The 22,423-nt window shown below is 38.5% G+C and overlaps 1 protein-coding gene across 20 annotated transcripts in view; it reads right to left on the minus strand.

Annotated features, from left to right (window-relative positions):
• PARD3 (par-3 family cell polarity regulator) overlaps positions 1-22,423 on the minus strand; it is a 588,875-nt gene that overhangs the window by 191,387 nt on the left and 375,065 nt on the right. For 9 of the 20 annotated variants that reach the window (XM_027560016.1, XM_027560037.1, XM_027560030.1 and 6 more), the window contains 4 exons: positions 17,862-18,051; positions 13,155-13,306; positions 12,050-12,094; positions 6,666-6,893 (listed from right to left, as the gene is read on the minus strand). In XM_027560016.1, coding sequence (XP_027415817.1) covers positions 6,666-6,893; positions 12,050-12,094; positions 13,155-13,306; positions 17,862-18,051 — 615 coding nt within the window. The remainder of the gene's footprint in view (positions 1-6,665; positions 6,894-12,049; positions 12,095-13,154; positions 13,307-17,861; positions 18,052-22,423) is intronic. The other 11 variants (XM_027560026.1, XM_027560035.1, XM_027560034.1 and 8 more) reach the window with 4 other exon arrangements.

Below are 22,423 nucleotides of genomic sequence, written 5' to 3' on the forward strand. Positions count from 1 at the left end.
GAATATACCTAACCTACCAAACATCACAGCTTAGGCTCATCTACCTTAAAAGTGCTCCGAACACTGACATTAGCCCACAATTGGGCTCAGTCATCTAACACAGGGCCTAAGTTATAACAAAGTGTCAAATGTCTCATGTAATTTAGCGACTACAGTACTGAAAGTGAAAACCAGAATGGTTTGGGGCTGTTTCCTTTATGATCACATGGCTGGCTGGGAGCTGCTGTTTCCTTTGTGATCACATGGTTGACTGGGAGCTGAAGCTGCTGCCACTGCCCATCATCTCCAGAGAAAATCTGCATTATCACCAGCCAGGAAAAGACCCAAGTTGAAAGTTAGATGTACAATTTCTACTAAAACCACGTCACTTTCAAACCACTGTAAAGTCAAAAAATCCTAAGTTGAACCACTGTTAAGTCAGGGAACGCCCATACTCAGAGCTCTAGAAAGTCAAGGGGAAACCAGCTAGGTTGGGGGAAAGTGTCTTGAAGAAGGAAGACAACAGTCATCTACAGGAGAGGGTAGGGGACAGTCAGGGCAGGGGGAAGACAAACCTCAGGGACGACACGTGGTCTGGATGAGAACGCATACGGGAGCTTGAAGGACCGTGAGGACAGTGTGACTCCAGAGCTTACTCAGCAAATAGAGAGACAGTCAGACCAGTTATGAGATCCTAATAGTAACTTCAGATATTAAATAATGAGAACTGGGGCTGGATTGGGTAGAAGGAGTGAAATTATGAGATTTCATGCAGAAGAATTAAGAAAATTTGGTAATGGAGGGATTATGCAGTGAGATGATAATTCTAAGTTTCTGTGCCTGGAGGTACTAGTGAGAAAAACCTCATCACTATCATCCATCTATATGTGTGGGATGCTAAGCATGTAAATGCAGTTTCTTCCTTTCTTCTGGCTTTGCCAAGCATCATTACTGACCTGGATTACCGCATTACTGTCCTAGAACCAATCTTGCCACAACACTGCTATTTACCGGCCCACCCCCAATAACCCACCCTCGATTCTACAGCCCCAACACTCATATTCTTTCACTTGAAATTCTTCAAATGCTCTTTAAGGTCCTTAGTATGAACAAAAATTATTTAAACAAGGCTGTCTGCAAGCTGTTCTCTGCATATGTCTTACATCTCACTCCTCACCACGCTCTCATCTGCACACATCAACCTCAATAGGATAATGGTGGTCCAGAGATGGTCCCCCTCCCTAAGCTCCCGACAAACCCCAATGAAGACCACTCAAGCAGGATTACTCATCTCAACTCATACCTCTTGTGAGAAGCTTCCCCTCCCTCCCCTCTTCCACACGGGCTGAGTGGGTGCCCCACGCTTTGGTGCCATGGCAACCTGTGCATTACAACGGCCCCTTAACCATTAACCATACTGCTTCCCAAGAGTTGGTTTGCCCAGTGGGTTGAAGCACCCTTGGCCTCTCTGAAACTTACAGCCTAAATATCAGATTTTAGGTCCCATGACTCATTAATACTTTATTGCAGTTTTAATGTAACGGATTTTCCCATTAGGAAGTTTGTTTAATATTGTAGAAAACTCGCAGGACTGCAAATCACAAGGCACGCATTCTGATTTAATTCCTAAGTACTATCTTAGTCAAATATTTACATACTTTTTTCTTATCAGAAAATGCTTCAAATGAGGAATCTATAATTCAGACGCTTCAGATGTGACTTTTCGTCATACTTTTAGCCTAACTTACTTTTCACCTAAAAAAAGAAATATAAGGAATTGACAGCTTTGGCTTTGTCACATGGTTATACTTCTATTGCATTCAGAAATGTCCTAAAATTATCCAAAGCTCCTTTTCTTAAACTGCAAGTGATACTTAAGTATACAAATTGTCATAAGAGGATTAGACAGGTTATCCTTATTCCCAGCACTTCAGAATAAATATTTTTAATAGATCAACATCCAATTATCCAAAAAGATAGATTAACCAAATGGTAAATCCTTTACAAAGTACTTCTGAAAACCATACACTGAATTCTTCCACTATAGATTTATGGTAATCTGCTGGAGATTCTTAAGATAACTACCTAATTTACATAATTTTGGCTCAAATAAGTAGTGACAAAAGATGGCTAGAAATGTAGAGCATGCTAAGAGTCGAAAAATCTGAGATACTCGTGTAATCTACTATTTTGAAGCTAACAAAATAAATGAAAATTAATCTTGAAGCTCTCAGATTAGCTAACTTCCTAACATAAATTCAGTTTCTTCAAATCTCATACTGCTAACCTAAGTTATGCATACTTTAGAGCAATGCTTTTTTTTTTCCCCTTAGCTCCTGTTAAGAGTACTATAAGAAAGCAGGCAAGCTCCTTAAACGCAATCTGTCTCTATGTTTTCAAGGAATACCGTTCTCACATTTAAAATTGTAAACTGGATAGATCTTAAAATCAAGAGTACAATGAATAGGACAGTCTTTGGTTGTGCTGTGTATCACCTCCTTGACCTCAACAGAAAGCTGTTCCTGAAATGATAGCAAGGCTGACGACTTTTAATAGAGGGTAAAAAGGGGGTGGGGGTTGTACTCTATATTTTCAAAAGTAAAACAAGTCAATTTTATGTAGCATCCATGTTCTTGGTTTCAACAGAAGCTGATTTATGACGGGGGCTGTAGGAGCCTCTTGCTGAGAGCCAGGCGGGAAGTATGATTTGCATAGAAGAGGGAGCAGATTGTAGATGCCCTGACCTGTCAAACACAGGTAGGGCCTCAGAGATAATGGGTCCCAGAATACAAAGCTCCATCTTGATCCAGACAGACACAGACAACGTGGAGAGGCCAGATGGATTAAATGAGAGACAAAAACGCCGACTTCTGCCATCTCCACAGGAAGCACATAAGTGTTACAGAAGATGACAGATACCAGATACCACACGGATCCCGCCCGGGTCTCCTGGCCCCCACTGTTGTGCGCATGCCACGACTGCAGCACTGCTGAGAGGAGGCAAGCCTGCTCCAAGCCTGAAAGAGCGTCACCGGGGAGGAGCTTGACCCAGCTGACAAGAACAATCAAGTTCGCCCTCCACGTGTGTGACTTCCGCCTGTAAAGAGGGAAAGGACTGCATGGGACAGACACAGGCTGGGCGGGACAGGTTATGCCCGCCCCCACCCCTCCACCCATGCTTCCAGGGTGTACAGACGGCATCCTCACAGGATGGCCGTCTAACAGAGACCGTCAGCTCGGACAGGGTCCTCTCTCAGAGCACTGCACAACAGTGACGTGGCGGCCATAACTGGCCCCTGAGGCCCACCTCTGTACAAGAAGGGACCTCAGCCACAGGGTCCCACAAAGCACGAAGCCATCAGAGCTCAGACATGCGGCCAGGGACAGCGTCCACATAGTAAGGATGCAGGGCAGGCCTGCACAGTGAGGGCATGAGCATAGACACGAATGCAGACAGAGAAAGAGCGTGTGCAGAACGCGCCTCCAGAATCCACTCTGCAAAGGGTGGGGTTTAGGCAACTAGAAGAGGGAGCCAGACTCCTTTCTCACACCTGTACCTAGCCATAAGGAAAGTCGACAGTCTCATAACCACCAGCAGTAACACCAGCCTTGACAGATCTTTTCTTAGAGAAGACCAAAGAGTTTGCTGAGGCACAGAGGTCTCGGACGCCCAGGTCCAGAGTGGGACACAAGCAGGAGGAGTCAAACGTCAATGCCACCCCACGCGCTGCTGCCGTCGCACGCTGCATCTGGGTGTGTGTCTCTCACGCACGCAGTGGTGCTAGTCAAGCAGGAGCCCATTCACTGATGTGACAGTCACTGACTCCGACACCTGGCTGAGCTCTGAGCCTGGTCACGCAGGAATAAATCATGGTGGCATCTTTCCTTGTGGATTTTACAGATGGTGAGCGAAGCAGGAATGCAGGACTGAGGTCGGTGGGTAAGTGAAGGAGGACAGAGTCGTGGGAAGTTAAAACTGGAAAGCAACTCAGAAACGGAAGCAGAGCTTTTCCAACTTTCTCTGGCAAACTGTGGACTTCCCTTTTTTAAACTTACAATTGACAAAGAATCATAAAGTATGAAGAGTGATTTAAAAACCCCACAACAAGGAGTTCCCTGGTGGTCCAGTGATTAGGACTTTGTGTTTTCACTGCCAAGGGCCTGGGTTCAATCCTTGCTGGGGAACTAAGATCCCATAAGCCTCATGGGAATAAATAAATCCCCAAGACTGTTGCAGTGACAGTGGGTGCGGGGGGATCCGGTGGCCTTGATAGAGACCACCCGCTCAGCCTCCCATGAATGTCCCAACTCCCGCAAACCACCGAGCCGAGCCTCCTCACTAGACACTGAGACAATCTGAGCATTAATGGCCTCGGCATCCAAAGCTTCAGTTTCACAACTGAAGGAATTAAAGAAGAATTTTAAGCAACTTGACCCAAATTCCAAATGGGTGAGAAGAATGTGGAGGGACTCCAGGCCAGTGCTCAGATCACTTTAGTCGTATAGTTGTGACAACCCGCACTGCAGACATTTGAAATACACAACAGTGGCCTCTCTCTGGCCATACTGAGTTCACCAGACTGTTCTGGGAGAAAATATCGTCAAGTCAGGACTCTGTGGAAAGCCAGCACTTTGTGGTTGCAGGTGCACGAGTCAGGGTGTGTCTCCCAGTTCTTATCTAGAACTTCCCCTCCGGTTCACACATTGTAGTTCATCTACTCACTTGGTTTTGTCTTGATGATAGTTGAGTACAAAAGTTTTAATATGAAATACTTAAATTGGTTATTTCCAGTTAAAACCGGAAGCTAAGTTTATGTCAGAGACAAATTTAGACGTTCACACGGTGGGAAGCTCTAGAGGCTACAGAATTAAGAACATGCCTGGTACTGATCGCTATTCCATCCCCTGCTGCATTTGAAATATGTGGTGTATGTGAGAAAATTGCATTCTATGAAGGAATTTAAATAACATGTGAACTAGGACAGGAAAAAAGCTCAGGAGCCAAAACTGTATTTGTTAAAAAAAAAAAAAACAAATACTGAGGTGCCAGGGCACTGGCTCTCTTATTAAATGTGCACCCAGGACAGAGGCAAGATCTCTAAGTGATAGAGGGTCCCCACCCTAGAAAGGCAACGCAAGTAACACTGGGTGAGACTGGCAAGGAGCCCCTGAGACGCCAGGAAAAACCCGAGAGGGTTGGAAGCTCATATGACTCAGGAGCCTGGAGACCAGGCTTGGCAGCAAAAATAGGAAATATGTTCTTCATCTGGCAAGAATGGGCTGCATATATTTGAAATCACTGGCTGGCTGGAGTGAGAAGCTGTCCAGATTTAAACTAAGAATTAGGCGGGGGCTGGGGGGATGCAGCGCTCCTCTACTAAGTTTTGCTTTGCATGTTACATTGTAGCAGAAATATTCATCTTTCCAAACACACTATATGTGACAGGCAAAGATTATATAATTTTGCTTTGCATCTCCTCAGAATCTGATTTCCATCTGAAACTCTCCTTCCCCACCACAGTCTTCCTTAGGCATGTGTGATGGAAGTGGTCCCCCAAAAGTTACACTGTCGTCGTTTATAATTCACCTAAATCATCTCTGCTTTAATTTTGGGTAGGGGTGGGTGTCTCCTGCTTTTCTTTATCCTTTCTTTCTTTCTTCTTTCTTTTCCCAACAGTGTTTCTTACAATGGTTAGCTGGGTAGAGTTACTTTAAGTTAAAAAACTAAAATATGAATCAGTAGTTACGAACAATATAAGCGAATCAGCAGTGTTTTCTATTAGAACTCAAGTCCATTCTCTTCTAAATAAATACAACGCTGAGTTTCCTTCTTCTGTTTAAACTGAATGGGTATTTTTATATTCATTTATAAATGTTTAACTTCAACAACTCCCTGAAGCATACATTTATATATATTTATAAATGTTACTTTTTTCTCAATATATCAATACTATGGAAAACACATTGCTCATTCACAGTAACCTTTAACTTTCAATAATCTTGGCTTAAAATGTTTGGCAATTTGGAAATACATATACATAAATATATCTTACTAGCCTAGTTCAAGGAAAGAGTAATTCATAAAAACAAAACAAAAATATGTTATCAAAATCACAGATGATTACACATATTCATTTGAGATATATTACAGATATACTGGACAGCAGTGGTTTTCAAATATTTTGGTCTCAGGATACCTTTATACTCCTAAAATTTATTAAGGGCTCGAAATTTTTCTGTGGAATTTATCTATCAATATTTACTGAACTAACACTGAGAAAGTTTAAAAATACAAATTACTTTTTAAAAAATTATAGATTTCATATTAGCTGAAATCACATTAAAAAAAAAAAAAGAAAGAAATCTGTATTTTCCAAAAACAATTATTGAGAAGAATGGAAAATCTCTTTAATATCTAGTTGAAAAGATTCTTCTATCTGCTCTGCATTTAATCTCTTGCAATATCACATGATATGTTGCCTCTAGAAAAACCACTGTACATTTGTGAGAAAATAAGAGTAAAAATGGTAAATAACATCTTCTTTGTATTATGAAAATAGTTTAGACCTCCTAGATCCCTCTGAAGGGATGCTGAGGTCCCCGAGGGTTCCCTGAAGCACACTTTAAGAACTGCTTCACTATAGAGATGCTTGTCATGGCTGTTCCTTCGGACGCTGTACACTTACACGTCTCCATGCCTTCGTCATCATCGTCCACTGCAGGTTTGTCATAGGACTTGTCAATGGCAGCTCTGAAGCTCTCATTGCATCCCCTTCCTCGGATTATCCGTGGCCTAGGGCGATGGAAAGGAATGTCCCCATTCAAAGTCACCTCGGCAACTGCTGTCTGCAGACTCTCTAAAGAGCTCGACTTCTTCAGACCCAGGGAAGGCCCCACATCTCTGCTGGGGGAACCTTGGAAGTTGGCAAAAACAAAATGTTAGAATGAGTGGTGAAAATTACATGGCTGAATATCTATGAATTGTAGAAAATATCAGGGACAAATTATTTGTTCAGTGTCTACTTCTGGAATGTGGGTAGCAAGATATAAAAAGTAAAGTGACAGTAACTAATTTTAACTTTTCCCAAATGGGTATTAAATTTGGTCTATTTTCTCTATTCTCATTAGGAGACAATTTTAAGCTAAGAGTTTTCATTTTTAGCTCAACAGATAAAATCTTTGTCAAATCATTTGCTTCAAGTTATGTTAATAATCTAAAAAACCAGAATAACGCAGAAAATCATTCTGCAAAGCAGGATGATGAAATGGCTAAGGGAAGCAACCAAGAGTACACTTTGTGACTTAGCTTAAAACACTTTTTAGCAGTTTACAGTTATTTACAATGGAAGTGAAACTTTCGTCTCAGTAAGTTTCAGCAAGTTGTCCTCATATGGGACAGGTTCAGACAACTCAGCAAGTGAGAAAAGCACAAGACACCACATGTCGCCAACAGGGCACCCTAGCACCAGGTAGAAGCCTGTTTCTGGAAAATGGTGGTTCTCTGGGAAGAGCAATACAAGATGTGAATAGAAGTAAACTACATAAGGACCATCGAGAGAGAGAGAAGTAAAGGAGGAAAGATGCCAGAGCTGTAGGTGAGGACTTATGCCTCCTGGTCAGCAGAGAGAAACAGGTGATGAACAGAAGGAAGAAGACATCACAATTACCATGAAATTTTCAGTAGAGAAGAATTCAGAGCACTAAAATCATGGCTTGGTGACTTGAGGATCTAGCAAGACTAAGATTGTAACCCAGCTTTAGAAGGCAATCTAAATGGATTTCTTTAACCAGGTAAGACAACTTCATCAATGATTGCCTGACCTGGCACTCAAATAGATGAGTTTAGCCTCGAGATGACTGAAATACCTGCAACCACCAGCTGGGCAATCCAGGTTACAGAACTAGTTCTTCACTTACACTGTTAACAAGACAGGTACAAAGAAGAAAAAAAAAAAAAAAAAGGCAGGGGGTAGAAGAGGTGAGATTGGATATCTTATCTCTACATGGGGCCATCAGCCCATATGTGGATCAATAATTAAGGAGTAACCTTGATATGTTTTCACATAGAAGTCAAATAGTTCTGAGATGGTCGTTCCATGGCTCAGAGTATAAAACAGAATAGAAATTGGGAGAGTCAAAACAAGAATTATCTTCTTAAAATTCATTTACATGACAACTTTCACATAATCTTCACAATGGGGTCGCAGTTTTAAGTTAGAACAAGTATGTTAAAAATGTAACATAGGCAGAAAGGCAGACAGATGATTCTAATGAAGAAAAAATATTCCATAAATTAGAGTGCTTGAGAGAAAAAGATGATTTATTTAACTTTCTCCATGCAGGTTTGTCTATATTTGATTATTTCATGACAAAAATTCACAAGGAATATTTCTTGCCAGGATGATCAATCTTACTTTTTCTCTTGATAGCACTATAATGTTTGACAAGTTCATGTTTTAAATATCCATAAAAGTCATGTCACAGGAAGGAAAATGATTTTGTTCCAAAAAGCTAAAGAAAAAGTAAGAGATTAAAGAATCAAAGAGAATGGGAAAAGATGATTTCTGGGCAGGGACATTTACCTTCACATTTTCAAGAATTAACATTGGGAAGATCTTTTTCTGAATAAATCATGCCTATTAATTTTCATAACTTACTTGCTACATTTAGGTCCTATAAACATTTATATGGCAAACATTTGGTGTTTTCTTGGATTCATAAAGGACATATGTATGTATGTGTGTGTTTATATATATACACACATATATCTATGTTTCGGAGAAGGCGATGGCACCCCTCTCCAGTACTCTTGCCTGCAAAATCCCATGGACGGAGGGGCCTGGTGGGCTGCAGTCCATGGGGTCTCTAGGAGTCGGACACGACTGAGCGACTTCACTTTATTTTTCCACTTTCATGCATTGGAGAAGGAAATGGCAACCCACTCCAGTGTTCTTGCCTGGAGAATCCCAGGGACGGGGGAGCCTGGTGGGCTGCCGTCTATGGGGTCGCACAGAGTTGGACACGACTGAAGCGACTTAGCACCAGCAGCAGCATCTATGTTTACATCTCCAATAAAGATACATATGTATATATGCTCCCAGTAAAGATTAGCATTAAAACATACTTTATATATAAAAAGTTAGCTGAGATTTGATTTAATATACTCAGCACCCTAAAAACTTTAACAGTTAATTTCAGAAATGGCATGAGTATTCAAATAAATGTACATATACATACTACATACATATAAATATTGATACATTTATATCTGTATATATGTATTTATGAAGAAACATAAACACAAAGCAAATCTAGGATAAAAAAATAGTGAAACTGTAACAAAATAAGCAATAGATTATAATGTAGGAATCACTGGAAGCTTACCTAACTACGCTTTTGTCTAATTCTTAACACCATAGTATAACATTCTGGCAAAATGTTGATAATTAAATATGGTGAGTATTGGGTATAAGAGATTAATAAATTACAGTCTCTCTATTTATACATAGTTGAAATTTTTCATAACATCTATTATTTGTGTATCTATAACAGGGATCAGCAAAATATGGGTCAAATCTGGAAATTTTTACTAGAACACAGCCATGGGTCCATTTGTTTCCATATTCTCCATGGCTGCCTTCACATTCAGAATTAAGCAATTGTTCCAAAGGCTGTCTGGTTTGAAAGATCTACAATATTTACTCCCTGGTTCTTTACAGAAAGAGCTTGCTGATTCCTGATCTAAAACATAGATTTCATTCATGTAAGGTGGTATATTCATCAAAGACACTTTAACAAAAGAGTTAGTTAATGTATTAGTAAGATTGCTAAATGATGGTCACTGAGATTTATAACATCATAAACTTATAAAAGTTGAAAATGTCTTTCCCTATACAAGGTATAGATAGGCAAAAGGTTAGTTTTATTTACATACACACAATATCAATGCCTTTAATTTTTAAATAATATTTTGAAGCTCTTAATGTAAATCCATTAAGTCATTAGGATGCTTCATTTATTTTTATATTCAAAGATTAAATTGTTAGAAACCCAATTCTCTTATTCCCATTCTCTCTTTTCCTGTAGAAAATAAATTTACTCTCAAACTATCATACAGGATTCCTAAATCCAAGAATAAAAGGGGAAATCATAATCATACTATTTTCTTTAGGTCTCTTTTTCTACTCTTATCTACTAATACCTCTCTTGCCAGAAAAAAAGAAGAGGATGTCTTTTGCAAGGGCAAAGGGAAATGGAATTCAATTTTCATTATGAAAGGCTTATGGCTAGACAGACAATCTACACTAAAATGCCACTGTGACTCTACTAAAAACCTTTGGACTAAACTGTAAAATCATGATAATCTTAGCAATTCAAGTGAAGTGAAGAAAGGAAAATAATAAAATCTGTTCACTGTCTAATACTGGAGGGTGGGAAGAATCCAGTGGAGATATTTTATTCATTGTAGATTTAAAATCAATAGACCAGCAAATACTTCTACCTCTATGTCATAATTTTGGTCCTAAGTTTTTCCAGTTTAATTCAGTAAAACAGACTGCACGTAGTATTTTTAAAATGCTCTTTTTATCTAGGCTCTAACTATCATTTTAAACACTATAAAAGCAGATGATTCAATTAGATGATAAAATCTGCCTACTCACCATAAAAGGTATTTAATGTTTTCAGTTGACATCTGGATATTATTATTATTTCTTAATCACAATAAATTGTTCTTTTCCTGTTAGTAACAGTGATTTGGTTAAATTAACAATTTTTTTCACTCTACCAATTGGCATATTATATAAAATCATGTTCTTTAACCTGAGCAACTCAATTTGGTTTTTATAAACATTAAATTGGACAAGGGTTACTTCTTGAAAAGCACTGAATACTATTAACTCCAAAAACTAATTACTAATTTACATATGTAAACTATCAAATAATGTTTTTCTTTAGCCCTGCTCCAGAATTCCAATGAATTTTATGTTTGATAAAAGAAATAACTCCTTAATAAGGGCTGAGGCTATTGTTAATTGCCTTGCACTACAGTTAATCCAGTGATTTACTGGATGCAGTTTTTACAATCTATCTTTACAGAATGTGAAAACTCTAGGCATGTCCACAGTTATCTTTACATATGTATATGGGATACACACTTTCTAAGAAGCCTAAAACTAATTACTATTGCAGGTGAAAAAGGTGAATTGAAGCTAATTAGCACTAAGTGGTGTAACTACATCGTACTGGATCTACAATAATTAAAACTCTATTCCAAACCTATAATAATAAATCAAAATGCTGAGCTGTACAAAGCACATGACTTTAATTACACATAAAGATTTTCCTCTGATTACTGTCGTAAGATAACATGCAAGGTAAAATCTATGATGTAAAACCCAGGTCAACATAATCCATTATTTATACAGAAGGATTTAGGTAGCATTTTAGCAGCAAGTCCTAAATAGTTAAAAACAAAAACAAAAAGCTTTTCAAGCACGTTCACAAAGTTAACATACAGATGCAATATATAGCCTAATTCAATGCTATGTTAACAAGGAACTAAAGGCTGCGTTAGAAAAAGAACTAAGGTTTTCTGAGCGACTAATGAGAGCTATATTGAACACTGTCCTTCAGTGAAAATATTTATATATATGCTGTTATCCTCCTAACCAAAATCACCTTTTGACAATCATTTTTTTGGATGTTAAGCTAAGCATCAGATAGATGACTTCAAAACTTAAAGAATCAACCCTAAGAGATCATGCTTTCAGGATTTTGATTTTTTCTTAACCGTGACAAAACATTCCTACACAAATATAATTAAGAGAATCTGGGCTGTGTTAGCATTCCTGAAGCACTAAATTATATTTCCACTTAGTATATACTACATTGATAAATTTCTGCTCGAAGAAAATTTTCCTTTCCTTGTACAATTTGATTTCCTACAATGAAAACATCCATGGCAGCCTGGAATATTTATGTTTACAGCCATATGATTGGCAGCTCTATAATTATGATAAACTCCTTGGACCACAGTTTCTATGGCAACAGTCTAAATGTCCATTCTTACCTGTTTTCTGGTCATCCACTGTATTGAGTTTAGTCTCGTCAGCTACTGTTAAAAGGTAAATGTATAATGGTTAGCCCAGTTAGTCCCACAGCCCAACATGCTTCAACCATTCCCAGATCTTTCCAGTTAGGTGATAATTCTTAAATAATATTTCATGCAAATAATATGAAACATCAAGCAAACATAATCAAAAAAGGGGGAAAAGCCGTGTCTCCATGCAATGCCAGTCATCTCATTTCATGACACGTGTGTTACTGATATGTTAGCATATCATCATTAGCCAGGCAAGTCATCGCCCAATTTCCGTTTATGCATGGGATAAATTAATGCTTTTAGTCTCAAAGTAAAAACAGCCACCAGACAACAGCGTAAATACGTTACAGTTGATTAAGAAAGGGTTTTCTAATCATTCAATCAGTGCATGGATATAATTAATTAATTAATTACTTTTTTTTGTTTGTTTTGGTTTTCTGTGGATTTAGATTTAAAACGAGACACTACCTGATTGGTATGTGATTGAACAACTAGGATTATTTTCCTTCTCTCATTTGCTTCCAAATACTTTCTACAATAAATATGCTCTCAAATTATGATTCCAATTAAAGGCCTTAATTATCAACACAGAAGAGTTTTCATTAAATAAACCTTAAAGGACAGTGATGGAAGGAAAATATCACGAAGTAACCAAACTCTAGACATGGATTGAGATAATGGTTTCTCTCCAAAACTTTTTCTTCTAGTTCAAGAATCCCCACAACCAACCAAATCGTAAGACCAATGAAATTGGTTTTAAACAGCTAACGTGTTAAAACATTTCATTTTTTCAAATAAAGATACATGAACAGAGCATGATATGCACATGTGTTTGTTTCTTTTCTCATCAGAAAACATATATATTAACATATTGCACATGATGTAAACATGCCACTTAGGAGAAATGTAGTTATCTCAAACTTCGAGAAAAACTAATTTTTGCCAAATTGCCTCATTTCACATTTATTTTCTTTATTGCTCACAGTAAACAGACATGTGTTTGGGACCATCAGTTTTCATCCAAAAGCATCTAAACCTTATTTAGATAAAGATTCATGGAGATTGTACTCACTACCTAAATCCATGCTTTTTGATTTTCGCGTTTTAACGAAATCCAATTGACTGGCATCTGAAAATTGCTTTGTGCGTTTTTCTGACATACTCTGACGTCCAAATCCTTCTCGTTGAAAAGCAAGAACTGGATCAACGTCGGGACTCAAAGAGCTGGCGTGAAGAGGAAAGAGAAACAAAAACATTTACTGAAAATAGGAGACATGCCATTCAGCAAAGTTTATCCACACCTGTGTGTGTGTGTGTGTGTGTGTGTGTGTGTGTGTTCCTCAGAAATATTTAAACTAAAGAGTACAAATATAGTCCATCAGAAAAACTGTGGTTGTGTAGGAGATGATAGAAAAACATGACATTAATTTACACTTAAAGCAATTCTTTCTCCATGTGAGAAAGACTGAATATTTGAGGAAAACCTTAATATATTAATACAAATACTGGCAACAAATAAGTGACTACCTGTATTGCAATTGAATAGAAGTTTTAAAAAGGGTTTGTTCTGTGGATTTGCGGTTGGCAAGGGGGAGAAGAGATGGAGGAAGGGTAGACTGGGAGTTTGGGATTAGCAGACGCAAAATATTATTTATAGACTGGGTAAACCACCAGGTCCGACTCTAGAGCACAGTTTGGCATGCTGTTTTATGAGGATGTAGTCTCACTGCAACACTTAAGCAACAGAGAAGAAATCAACTCAACAAATCATAATTAGAACCTATTCAGATGGAGACATTGTGCTGGATACCAAAGTCAAGGTAATAAATAAGAAAAGATCTCTATTCCCTAAGAAAAATACCAAAGCAGAAGCAAGAAGCAGGCATTGGGGATGGGTAGGAGAGTGAACTGCAGTTCAGGATTAAGGCTGGATGGCACTGGATTCATGTGACACCAACACAGTAGCTCCAGCAGAGAAGATGAAACACAGGGCAGATCAGTGGTGACAGGATACAGTATCAGGTGTCTTTGTGATGTCAGTGGCAGGGGAACCGGTCCTCCTTGTAGAACCCTGGGAACAGTTTCAGAAGCACCACCAGGAGTTGTGAGCCAAGCTGCCAGAATGAACTGGTTTTTGTCTATGCTGAGCACACTGAATAAATAGAGAGCTCTCCCATCTGAGGGTGGAGCACCTTGCATATGTGGTCAGGTAGGAGAACGTCCCTCCACAGCTCACTGGCCACCATAGAATGTGGTGGCCCTCCACCATGTCACCTTCCACTATACAAGCCCTCCTTATGCCTCCGTGGAAACCAGCTTCTCTAATCCCATATTGGCCCTATGAGAAAGACCAGGCATATTAATAAAAAGGTACTGATTTGGTTTGGATACACAGCAGAAATTTAGCTGCAATTCATGGTGCATGAAATGACCTAAACCAAAAATTATGACAAGAAAGACATCAAGGTAGTGATTCCCATCGGATGACGTGGCTTGAATGCTTTGGGTCCCTATGTCTTCATTGGCTCCAGGAAGAGAAAAATGGCCCCACTCACCAGTAAGGGCCAATCAGGGCCACTAAGATAATTCAAGCACCCAAGGGGAAAGCCCTCTGTCAACTGCAAACAGCTATACAAGATGAGTTATTATCACCCAAACAATACTTGCTAACTCAAATTATCGATGTAATGCAAATTATGATAACAGAAATAGGGTCTTTAAAAACCAACCAAAGCCTTAAAAAGGAACTGAAAAATCCTTCTTCATCTTTTCCACCACATAGAGAACAGGGTCCAAGGAGGAGGCAAGGCAGGTGCCTGAACTCAGGATATAAGGCAGATCTAATCTCAGGGTCCAGCAAGTTCAGGGGCCACATCTGAGTGAGACCTTACATCAAATACTACCCTGGGCACCTAGCTTGCCCACCCTTCTTCTAACCCAGAGACCGAGCAAAGAGCATCCCACAGTGACTAGGTGTTCAGTCCAAAGCAAAAACAACTTCTGTTATATTCTAATTCATGTTATTTTTTTTGCATCCTACAGAAAATCTTTTCATTTTTAATGTGTCATATTTCTCCTATAAAACTTTGAGTAAATTTGATGTTCCAGGAAGAAGCAGGGTCATGTTCATCTTGAAGCCTCAGATGCCCCTTCACATCCTACTCTGCTTGGACATATGTGTGTGTATATATATACACATACGTATGCACAGCTCTAGCATATATTATTTATATAAATATATGTGTGTGTATTATGCTTAGCTTACCATACTATGCTTATAATTTTCAGGGTACATACACCCCAATTCGGAAACACAGCCCTAGAAGTGAAAATTTAAAACCCATATCATTAAAACTATGATCTAATTTTGCAACAGCAAAGAAAGAGTAATTCCTTTAAATACTGGAAGTTGGTCTCTCTAACCATTTTGCATATACTCATTAACCCTTTTCCATATCATGTGAAATACACTAAACCTGAACTCCAAGTAGGCATCAAATTTGCAGACAAAGCAAATCTGCAATATATTTTTAATAGAAATTATTGGTTAATGGTTTTTCAAAGGTGTGCAAATTATTGTTACTGAAAACTACATATTGCTGTATTTTTTAAACTAATTTTCTGTCCTCTGAAATTACATTGTTACTAATATTAGAATATGCTGTTTTTGCCTTTTTCACCTTACAAACATTGTCTGTTATGTTTCCTAAATCAATTCATGGATTGAATAAAAGGATATTCTGTCAGTGAAGAAATGCAAAGTTTAGCCATTTGACATATTTAACCTTCCACAATTGTGCAGCGAACTGTAAACATACACAATTGAATATGTCAAATGAGTCTGTGAGTTAATAAGCATCTTAAAATAACTAAATATTCTTAAACCATAACATAATTAATTCTGCCCTATCAATATACCTAGTAAACTAATTTCAGACTCAGGAAACAATACACTAGCATACTTCGCAACTTTGTCTGCAGGACTGACAACTGATTCTTTAAAGAATGTAACCATATCCTGGTCGCTCCCCCCAGCGTTATTAAAATTCCAGTTATTAATCCTGCCTTATTGCCCTTTTGTTTTCATAACATTTTCATCAAGGATTAGGGAGATATTGTCAGGCTGGAAAAGCTTACATTTTCTGCTGTGATTCAGAACAGCTGCCATTCTTGTTTGGATAACCCTTCATTCATATTCTTTTCCAACTCCTGCACATTCCCCACAGCAAAATCATACAAGTCCTCACCATTTTATGAATCCCCTTAGGGATATTAATGCCACACTCCGGCCCTGTTCGTTATTCATTTATTTTCACCAGTACAGAGCTTCTTAAGGCCCCAAACAGATCTATTCCTATGGCTGCCTTCATAATTCCTCATCACAGTGTCGACTTAAAGGCTTTTTACCTATGATGAATATTACAAATATTTAATCCTTACTTTGTCATCACTTTCACATTCAGAAAAAGACATAAAATGCAGCAGTAAATGTGACAGCATCTGAGGATTTCAAGTGGTGGGTTTCTCCTTTATATGGCAGTTCTTTCTCTATGCTGAACCAAAAAACTCATTCAAAGATAAGCTATTATCACGTGGACTTGAGTGTAGCTCAAAGCCACAACAATGAAATATCATTTTGCTGACAGATTCATAAAAGACCCCAGAGAAAGGGCAGTAAGAAAATTCGGCTATAATGCTTCACATGGTTTGTGTTAATTGTCACTAAAGCCTTCCATGGTCATCCCTAGGAGGGATGGTCCTTTTGCTTATTGATGTATATAATTACTAGGCATGTAATTGATGTATATAATTACTAGGCACATCCTCATTTCTGTGCTGCCCACTGACTCAATAATATCAAATACTTTTGTCTATTTTAAGGGATAGAGGAGAAAAAACAGGATTCGACTGCCTCAGAAGTCATGATGTTAGACAAGTATAGGGATTTCCCTGGTGGTCCAGTGGATACAGGAGGCGCAGGTTGGATCCTTGGCTGAGGAACTAAGATCCCACACGCAGCATCATGAAGCCAAAATAATAATAATAATAATGATAGAAGTAAGTACAAAGACTAGAACAGTCACAACACTCTAAAAAGAAAACCTGTAAAAGCCTCTTCTCTACTCCCAAAACATAACAACTATTCATCTGGCCAAAGTCATCTAACGGTTACAAATTCTCAGTCACCATTAGGGATTTGCTTAGAATTTATTTCTCGAATAGAAAAACAATTCATCAAATTAACACAGATCTAAAATAATTAAAGGGCTTCCCAGGAGGCGCTAGTGGTATAGAAGGTGACTACCAATGCAGGAGACATAAGAGATACAGCTTCAGTCCCTGCATTGAGAAGATCCCCTGGAGGAGGGCATGGCAACCCACTCCTGTATTCTTGCCTGGAGAACCCCACGGATGGAGGAGCCTGGCGGCCTATGGTTCATTGGGTTGCGCAGAGTCGGTCACAACTGAAACAACTTGGTACAAAATAATTAAAAGTGAAACTTAACAAATGTGTGGGGTTTCGGAGTTAGTGAGAGTTTTCTTGTTGGTTTTGTTCAATTCCTAACCATAGACCTGGAAAGGCTACCACAATTGGGCAGGTTTATGAGGTTGAGGGAAATCTTTTGTTCAGAGTGATAATTATGAGCATTAAAATCATGAAAACAGAACTTAGCTATAAAAGACACCCATTTCACTGAGCTCAATGACAGAATATTTAAACATAAAATCAAGTGTGACTGCAATTACCCAGTGTTTTCCAGCCCTGGAGTGCTCTTACCAGTCTGCAGAGTCGCTGATGCCAACCTTGGCCCATGTGCCAGCGTCTGTCGTCACAAATCCTACATCATCATGGGAGCTGGAAGATGACTGGTCAGAGAGATGTGGCGGAAGCACTGGCAACCTGTCATCCTCAATAATGACAGTGTCATCCTGGGGCATATTCACCGTGGGGGACAGCTGGTATTTACCTGTCCAATGGAAAAACAAAAGAGACATTCTAGACATCCATCTAAGGGTGAGATGCATTAATGTTAATACTTTGCTACATCAGAAAAAGTATGAATTTCCAAAATGTCTCAACCTGGTAGAACAAAACAGAATTAAGAAAATTTATTTTTCATAAATGAATGTCCATTGGAGACCTCCAGTCTATTCCTTCTTCTGATGCTATGCAGCTCTGGGTGTGGTATTCCATGTCTCTGGTTTTATGCTTCCTAAGGCCAGAGTTGATCTCTAGAAAGACTTCTAACATGAAAATGCCACATGGATTCTAAGTCGTTAAAGTTGTTTGAAAATTTTTACCAGGAAATTTGGAGGGAAGCCCTGCAGACTTACATCAATCATTTACTGGGCACCTACCACCTAGAAGATCTGTAAGAAAGACAATCTCTGTTTCTCAATGGCTCACAGCCTGAAGAAGGAGACAGACCAGATACAGTGTTAATTGACTGGTGCTGTGACTGATGTCCCACAAGTGCCCTGGCATTCACTAGTGCTGGTAGCTGAAGGCAGAGGATGCTGGAAATCATAGCAAAGTCAACACCTGAGAGGGGTTTTGAATGATGACTGTGATTTATTCTGCTAGAAGAAATGATGACATTCATTACAGACATCAGCAATAGCATCTTTAAATGCACGAGGGAGAAAAGCCCACAGTGCACGCAGGTGACACTTCAGAGACAGCAGGAGTGATCTTAAAAGACTAGGATCTCATTGCCATGAGGTCTTTCAGGCCAAGACACAGGAGCTTGTGAATTCTGATTTATTCAATTAGGATATGGTGTTCTTGGTAAGAAAAGACCCAGAACTGTCCACATTGATCAGTTTCTTTCAGGAAAATCTGCTCAAGTTCACGGATCCGCATGAGAGGTGTTTATCTTTCTTAGGATAAAATTATAATTCAAGGGCCTGAATCCTTATAGATAAAGCTGGGGTCCAAATGCTGCCATCTTCCTGCCCCAAGACACCTACAGCTCTTCTGGCTTCCTCCCCAAACCTTGTGCTGTATTTCCTCTGAGCAAAACTCATGGGCGAGGCTTCAGTTCACATGAATATCTTGAGAAAGGCTGTCCTCAGAGATACATTCATCACAGTGTGATGCGGTCACGCTGGTCTGGCTCTTCCAACAGAGCAAGGAAAATGGACACACTGCCTCTCACCTTACAGGAGGATGGAAACACGCTCATTGCAAGTCCAACATCCACATCTGTGAAATCAGCTCTCCTGGTTCCTATGCAAATAAACAGGACTGCTGCCCTCTCCAAATCCTATCACTGTTCTAAAAGGGTGTCCTTGTCCTCTATGATAAATTACTTTTAAAAACAGCACAACTGCAATGTGACCACAGTTCATGACACTTTAATATCTGTCTTAAGATCTCATTTTTAAACATTCATAAGAGTGTGTACATAATAATTTTTGTTTTAACACCATTTTGGAAATTAGAGAATGGCATACATATAGACTTGAAGGATTTTAAATATATATTATTGTTCTAGACATTTAAACAAAGGAGAAACACGATGTTGATAGAGAGTTTTTCAGAACAACCCAAAGCACAATTGCTAGAAATTTCCAATGAATTCATTACTTAGCACCAACTACTCTATTACAGAAATACTATATGTTCACTGAAATCTCTCCTCAGCAAATTATCAAGAAAAATACTCGATTCTGATTTGAAATACATCCATTTTGACAAACTGTAAAAACTAGCAACTTTTTATGAATGTTCATAATAAAAATGGGAGTCAAATTTAATACTTCACTGTTTCCTTTTCCTGAATTCAAATGACTCATTTATGCCCACTCCAGTTTTAGGATATTAGTACAGAAAGACAGAAATCTATTCAATAAAATATCATTCATAAATAAGGTTGGACATGGCAGCACTATTACCCAAAGAAATATTTCCTACTCAAGACATACTTCCCCTCCAAAATACATGTAGACAATGAAAAAACACAAGTTATCCCTAATAGCACACCACTGACATGTCACAGCATTAAATGTCATGTCCTCACACAGGCAAAATTTATTGGAAGAAACTATTATGGTGTAATAATAGCAAACTAATTTCTAAACATAAAAATGAGAACTTGTATGCAATATATTCTGAGAGGCAATCTAGCAAGCAATATGAAATACAGAATGGTTCTGCATGTGACAGTCCTTTTCCATGTTGTTTTGAGTAGAAATATTGTTCCTTAAGTGATCCAAAATTTTATACTTCAATAAACAGGACAAAATGTCCCTATTAACAGCAAAACAAGGACTCAGCTTTTTTTTCTCTCACCCGCGATTCTGGAGGCTAATATTTCAAGTCTTGAAAATACATATTTTTCCATCAATTTTCCACTTTGCAGCAATAACAAACTTGTCAGGAATATTGTTTTGGGATCCAACTTCAGGAACATATTGGGGGTAGTAAATAAGTTGTCAAACTACATATTCTACCAAACTCCACCTAGTCTGCAGGTACGTGGCACATCCTGAATGTGAACCCTTCGAGGGCTGACTTCAGAAGCCTTTGATCTGGTTTTCAGTGAATGAACTTTCCTCTTTCCACAACTAGTTAAAAAACAAGCTAAGATTTAAACTGTAGCAGAGTGAAACAATGCGATACAGGATGACTTTACCAAACATTTATTCATCGGTACATTTACATAGAAGGCAGCACCATGCATGACACTAGAAACCAATGAAAACTTTGCCAGTGATTTGACTCACAATAAAAAACATTAATGTTCCATTTCTCTATGTTTAATTTCTAACAAGTTCAAACTACTCTGAACAAAATTATTTTTTAAACTCACCACAAGTATATGAATATAAAAACTACGGAATTACATTTGAAAATGGAGTCAACAGATTTCAGTTGTGCTTTAAACAGAAAAATTCTTCAGATAAAAAATGTTGGAAAACATGTTAAGGCTCCATGCTCCCAAAGGTCAGCTTGTGATGGTGTCCTATGAAGTGCACATGTTGGTGAATTAGCTGCACCTCTTACTGCTATTGTTAGTAGTAGTAGTAGTAGTAGTAGTAGTAGTAGCTAAGACAGTTGAGGATCTGTAAAATACTTTCAAGGCTTTTAAAAGGAAGAAATCCTACGTAGACTCCATACAGATCTCTCTTTGATGAGTGTCCAAGACCACTCCTTGAAAATCCATGGGAGTGGAGAGTCAGCCAATACAGAAGATACCTGGAGGACTCTTGTCTTTGTTTGCAAGTCTGGCTGACCTCACCAAAAGCTAAGGAGATGAATCAGGTTTCAATAACATGGGATTCATGACTCAGAAAAATATACATCATAATTTTGGTTCAGAAACACGGAATTCTGGGGCTTCAGACCTGTCAATTTCTTTAGTCCAAAATTCCCCTGCACAGATGTTAAGCAGGCGGGGGCAAATGGTTTGTAAGGTGGTTTCCTCTGAAACAACTTCTTTGATTTAAATCACAGTGTTGGCCAGAACGGAAGATTCTGCAGACTGTGTAATGCCAGGTGCTTGAAAATGTGGATACTTAAAAATGGATGTTAATAAAGGTTAAATGTCACTAACACTTACTGTGTGATCCCACTAATCCCCAGAGAGGGCTATTTTTAGAAAGAGGAAATAGCCAAGAACAAAATAAAACTAAAATCATCATGGGATCTTGGGGCTTAGCTCTTTTATTTAAGTGCGAAAGTGTGGCTGGTGACATCTGACATGTTCCCAACTAGAATCTCTCCTTTTTTTGGTCTATTTTTTGGAAGCTTCTCTCCTGAGTTATGTTCCCATAGAAATGAGTCAGCTTCAAAGCTCCTTTTGGACCTAGAGTTGCACAGGAGGAATATTCTATGTGAAAATTTACCCTGTCCACATGAAATTAATCATTTCTTAATGTAGTCATCTGGAATTTCAACACAAAGTTCTATCTGAATCATAGTAGATCATGAAGCAGATACCACCACCTCCACTGGTGTCCAAACAGGGGTTAAACGGATAGAAGACAACCACTACCCAAACAAGATCTGTCTGAGAAATTTTCATGCACCCAGATACGGCGCCCATTAGTAAATGAGGGTGCTATTGAGTTTAGCTTAACTGAAATTCAGTGCTTTAATTTCTTATATTTGGTACCTTGCTTTGGTATCTTTTTGTAAGACACTATTTTTTGCAAGATTTCTAACTCTAAGTGGGAAGTGACATTATGAATACTGTTTGTTTCTTAGGGTCAATGATGCTGAAATAGGGACTGACAAGACTAAAGAATTCTCAAATTTTTAAAACTCAAGATAAAAACTCAAATTCAGCACATACATTTCTCAGAGTAAAATATATGAGACTCCTAGTTTCTAGC

This window comes from Bos indicus x Bos taurus, chromosome 13 (assembly GCF_003369695.1).
Source record: "Bos indicus x Bos taurus breed Angus x Brahman F1 hybrid chromosome 13, Bos_hybrid_MaternalHap_v2.0, whole genome shotgun sequence".
NCBI classification, from domain to species: domain Eukaryota; kingdom Metazoa; phylum Chordata; class Mammalia; order Artiodactyla; family Bovidae; genus Bos; species Bos indicus x Bos taurus.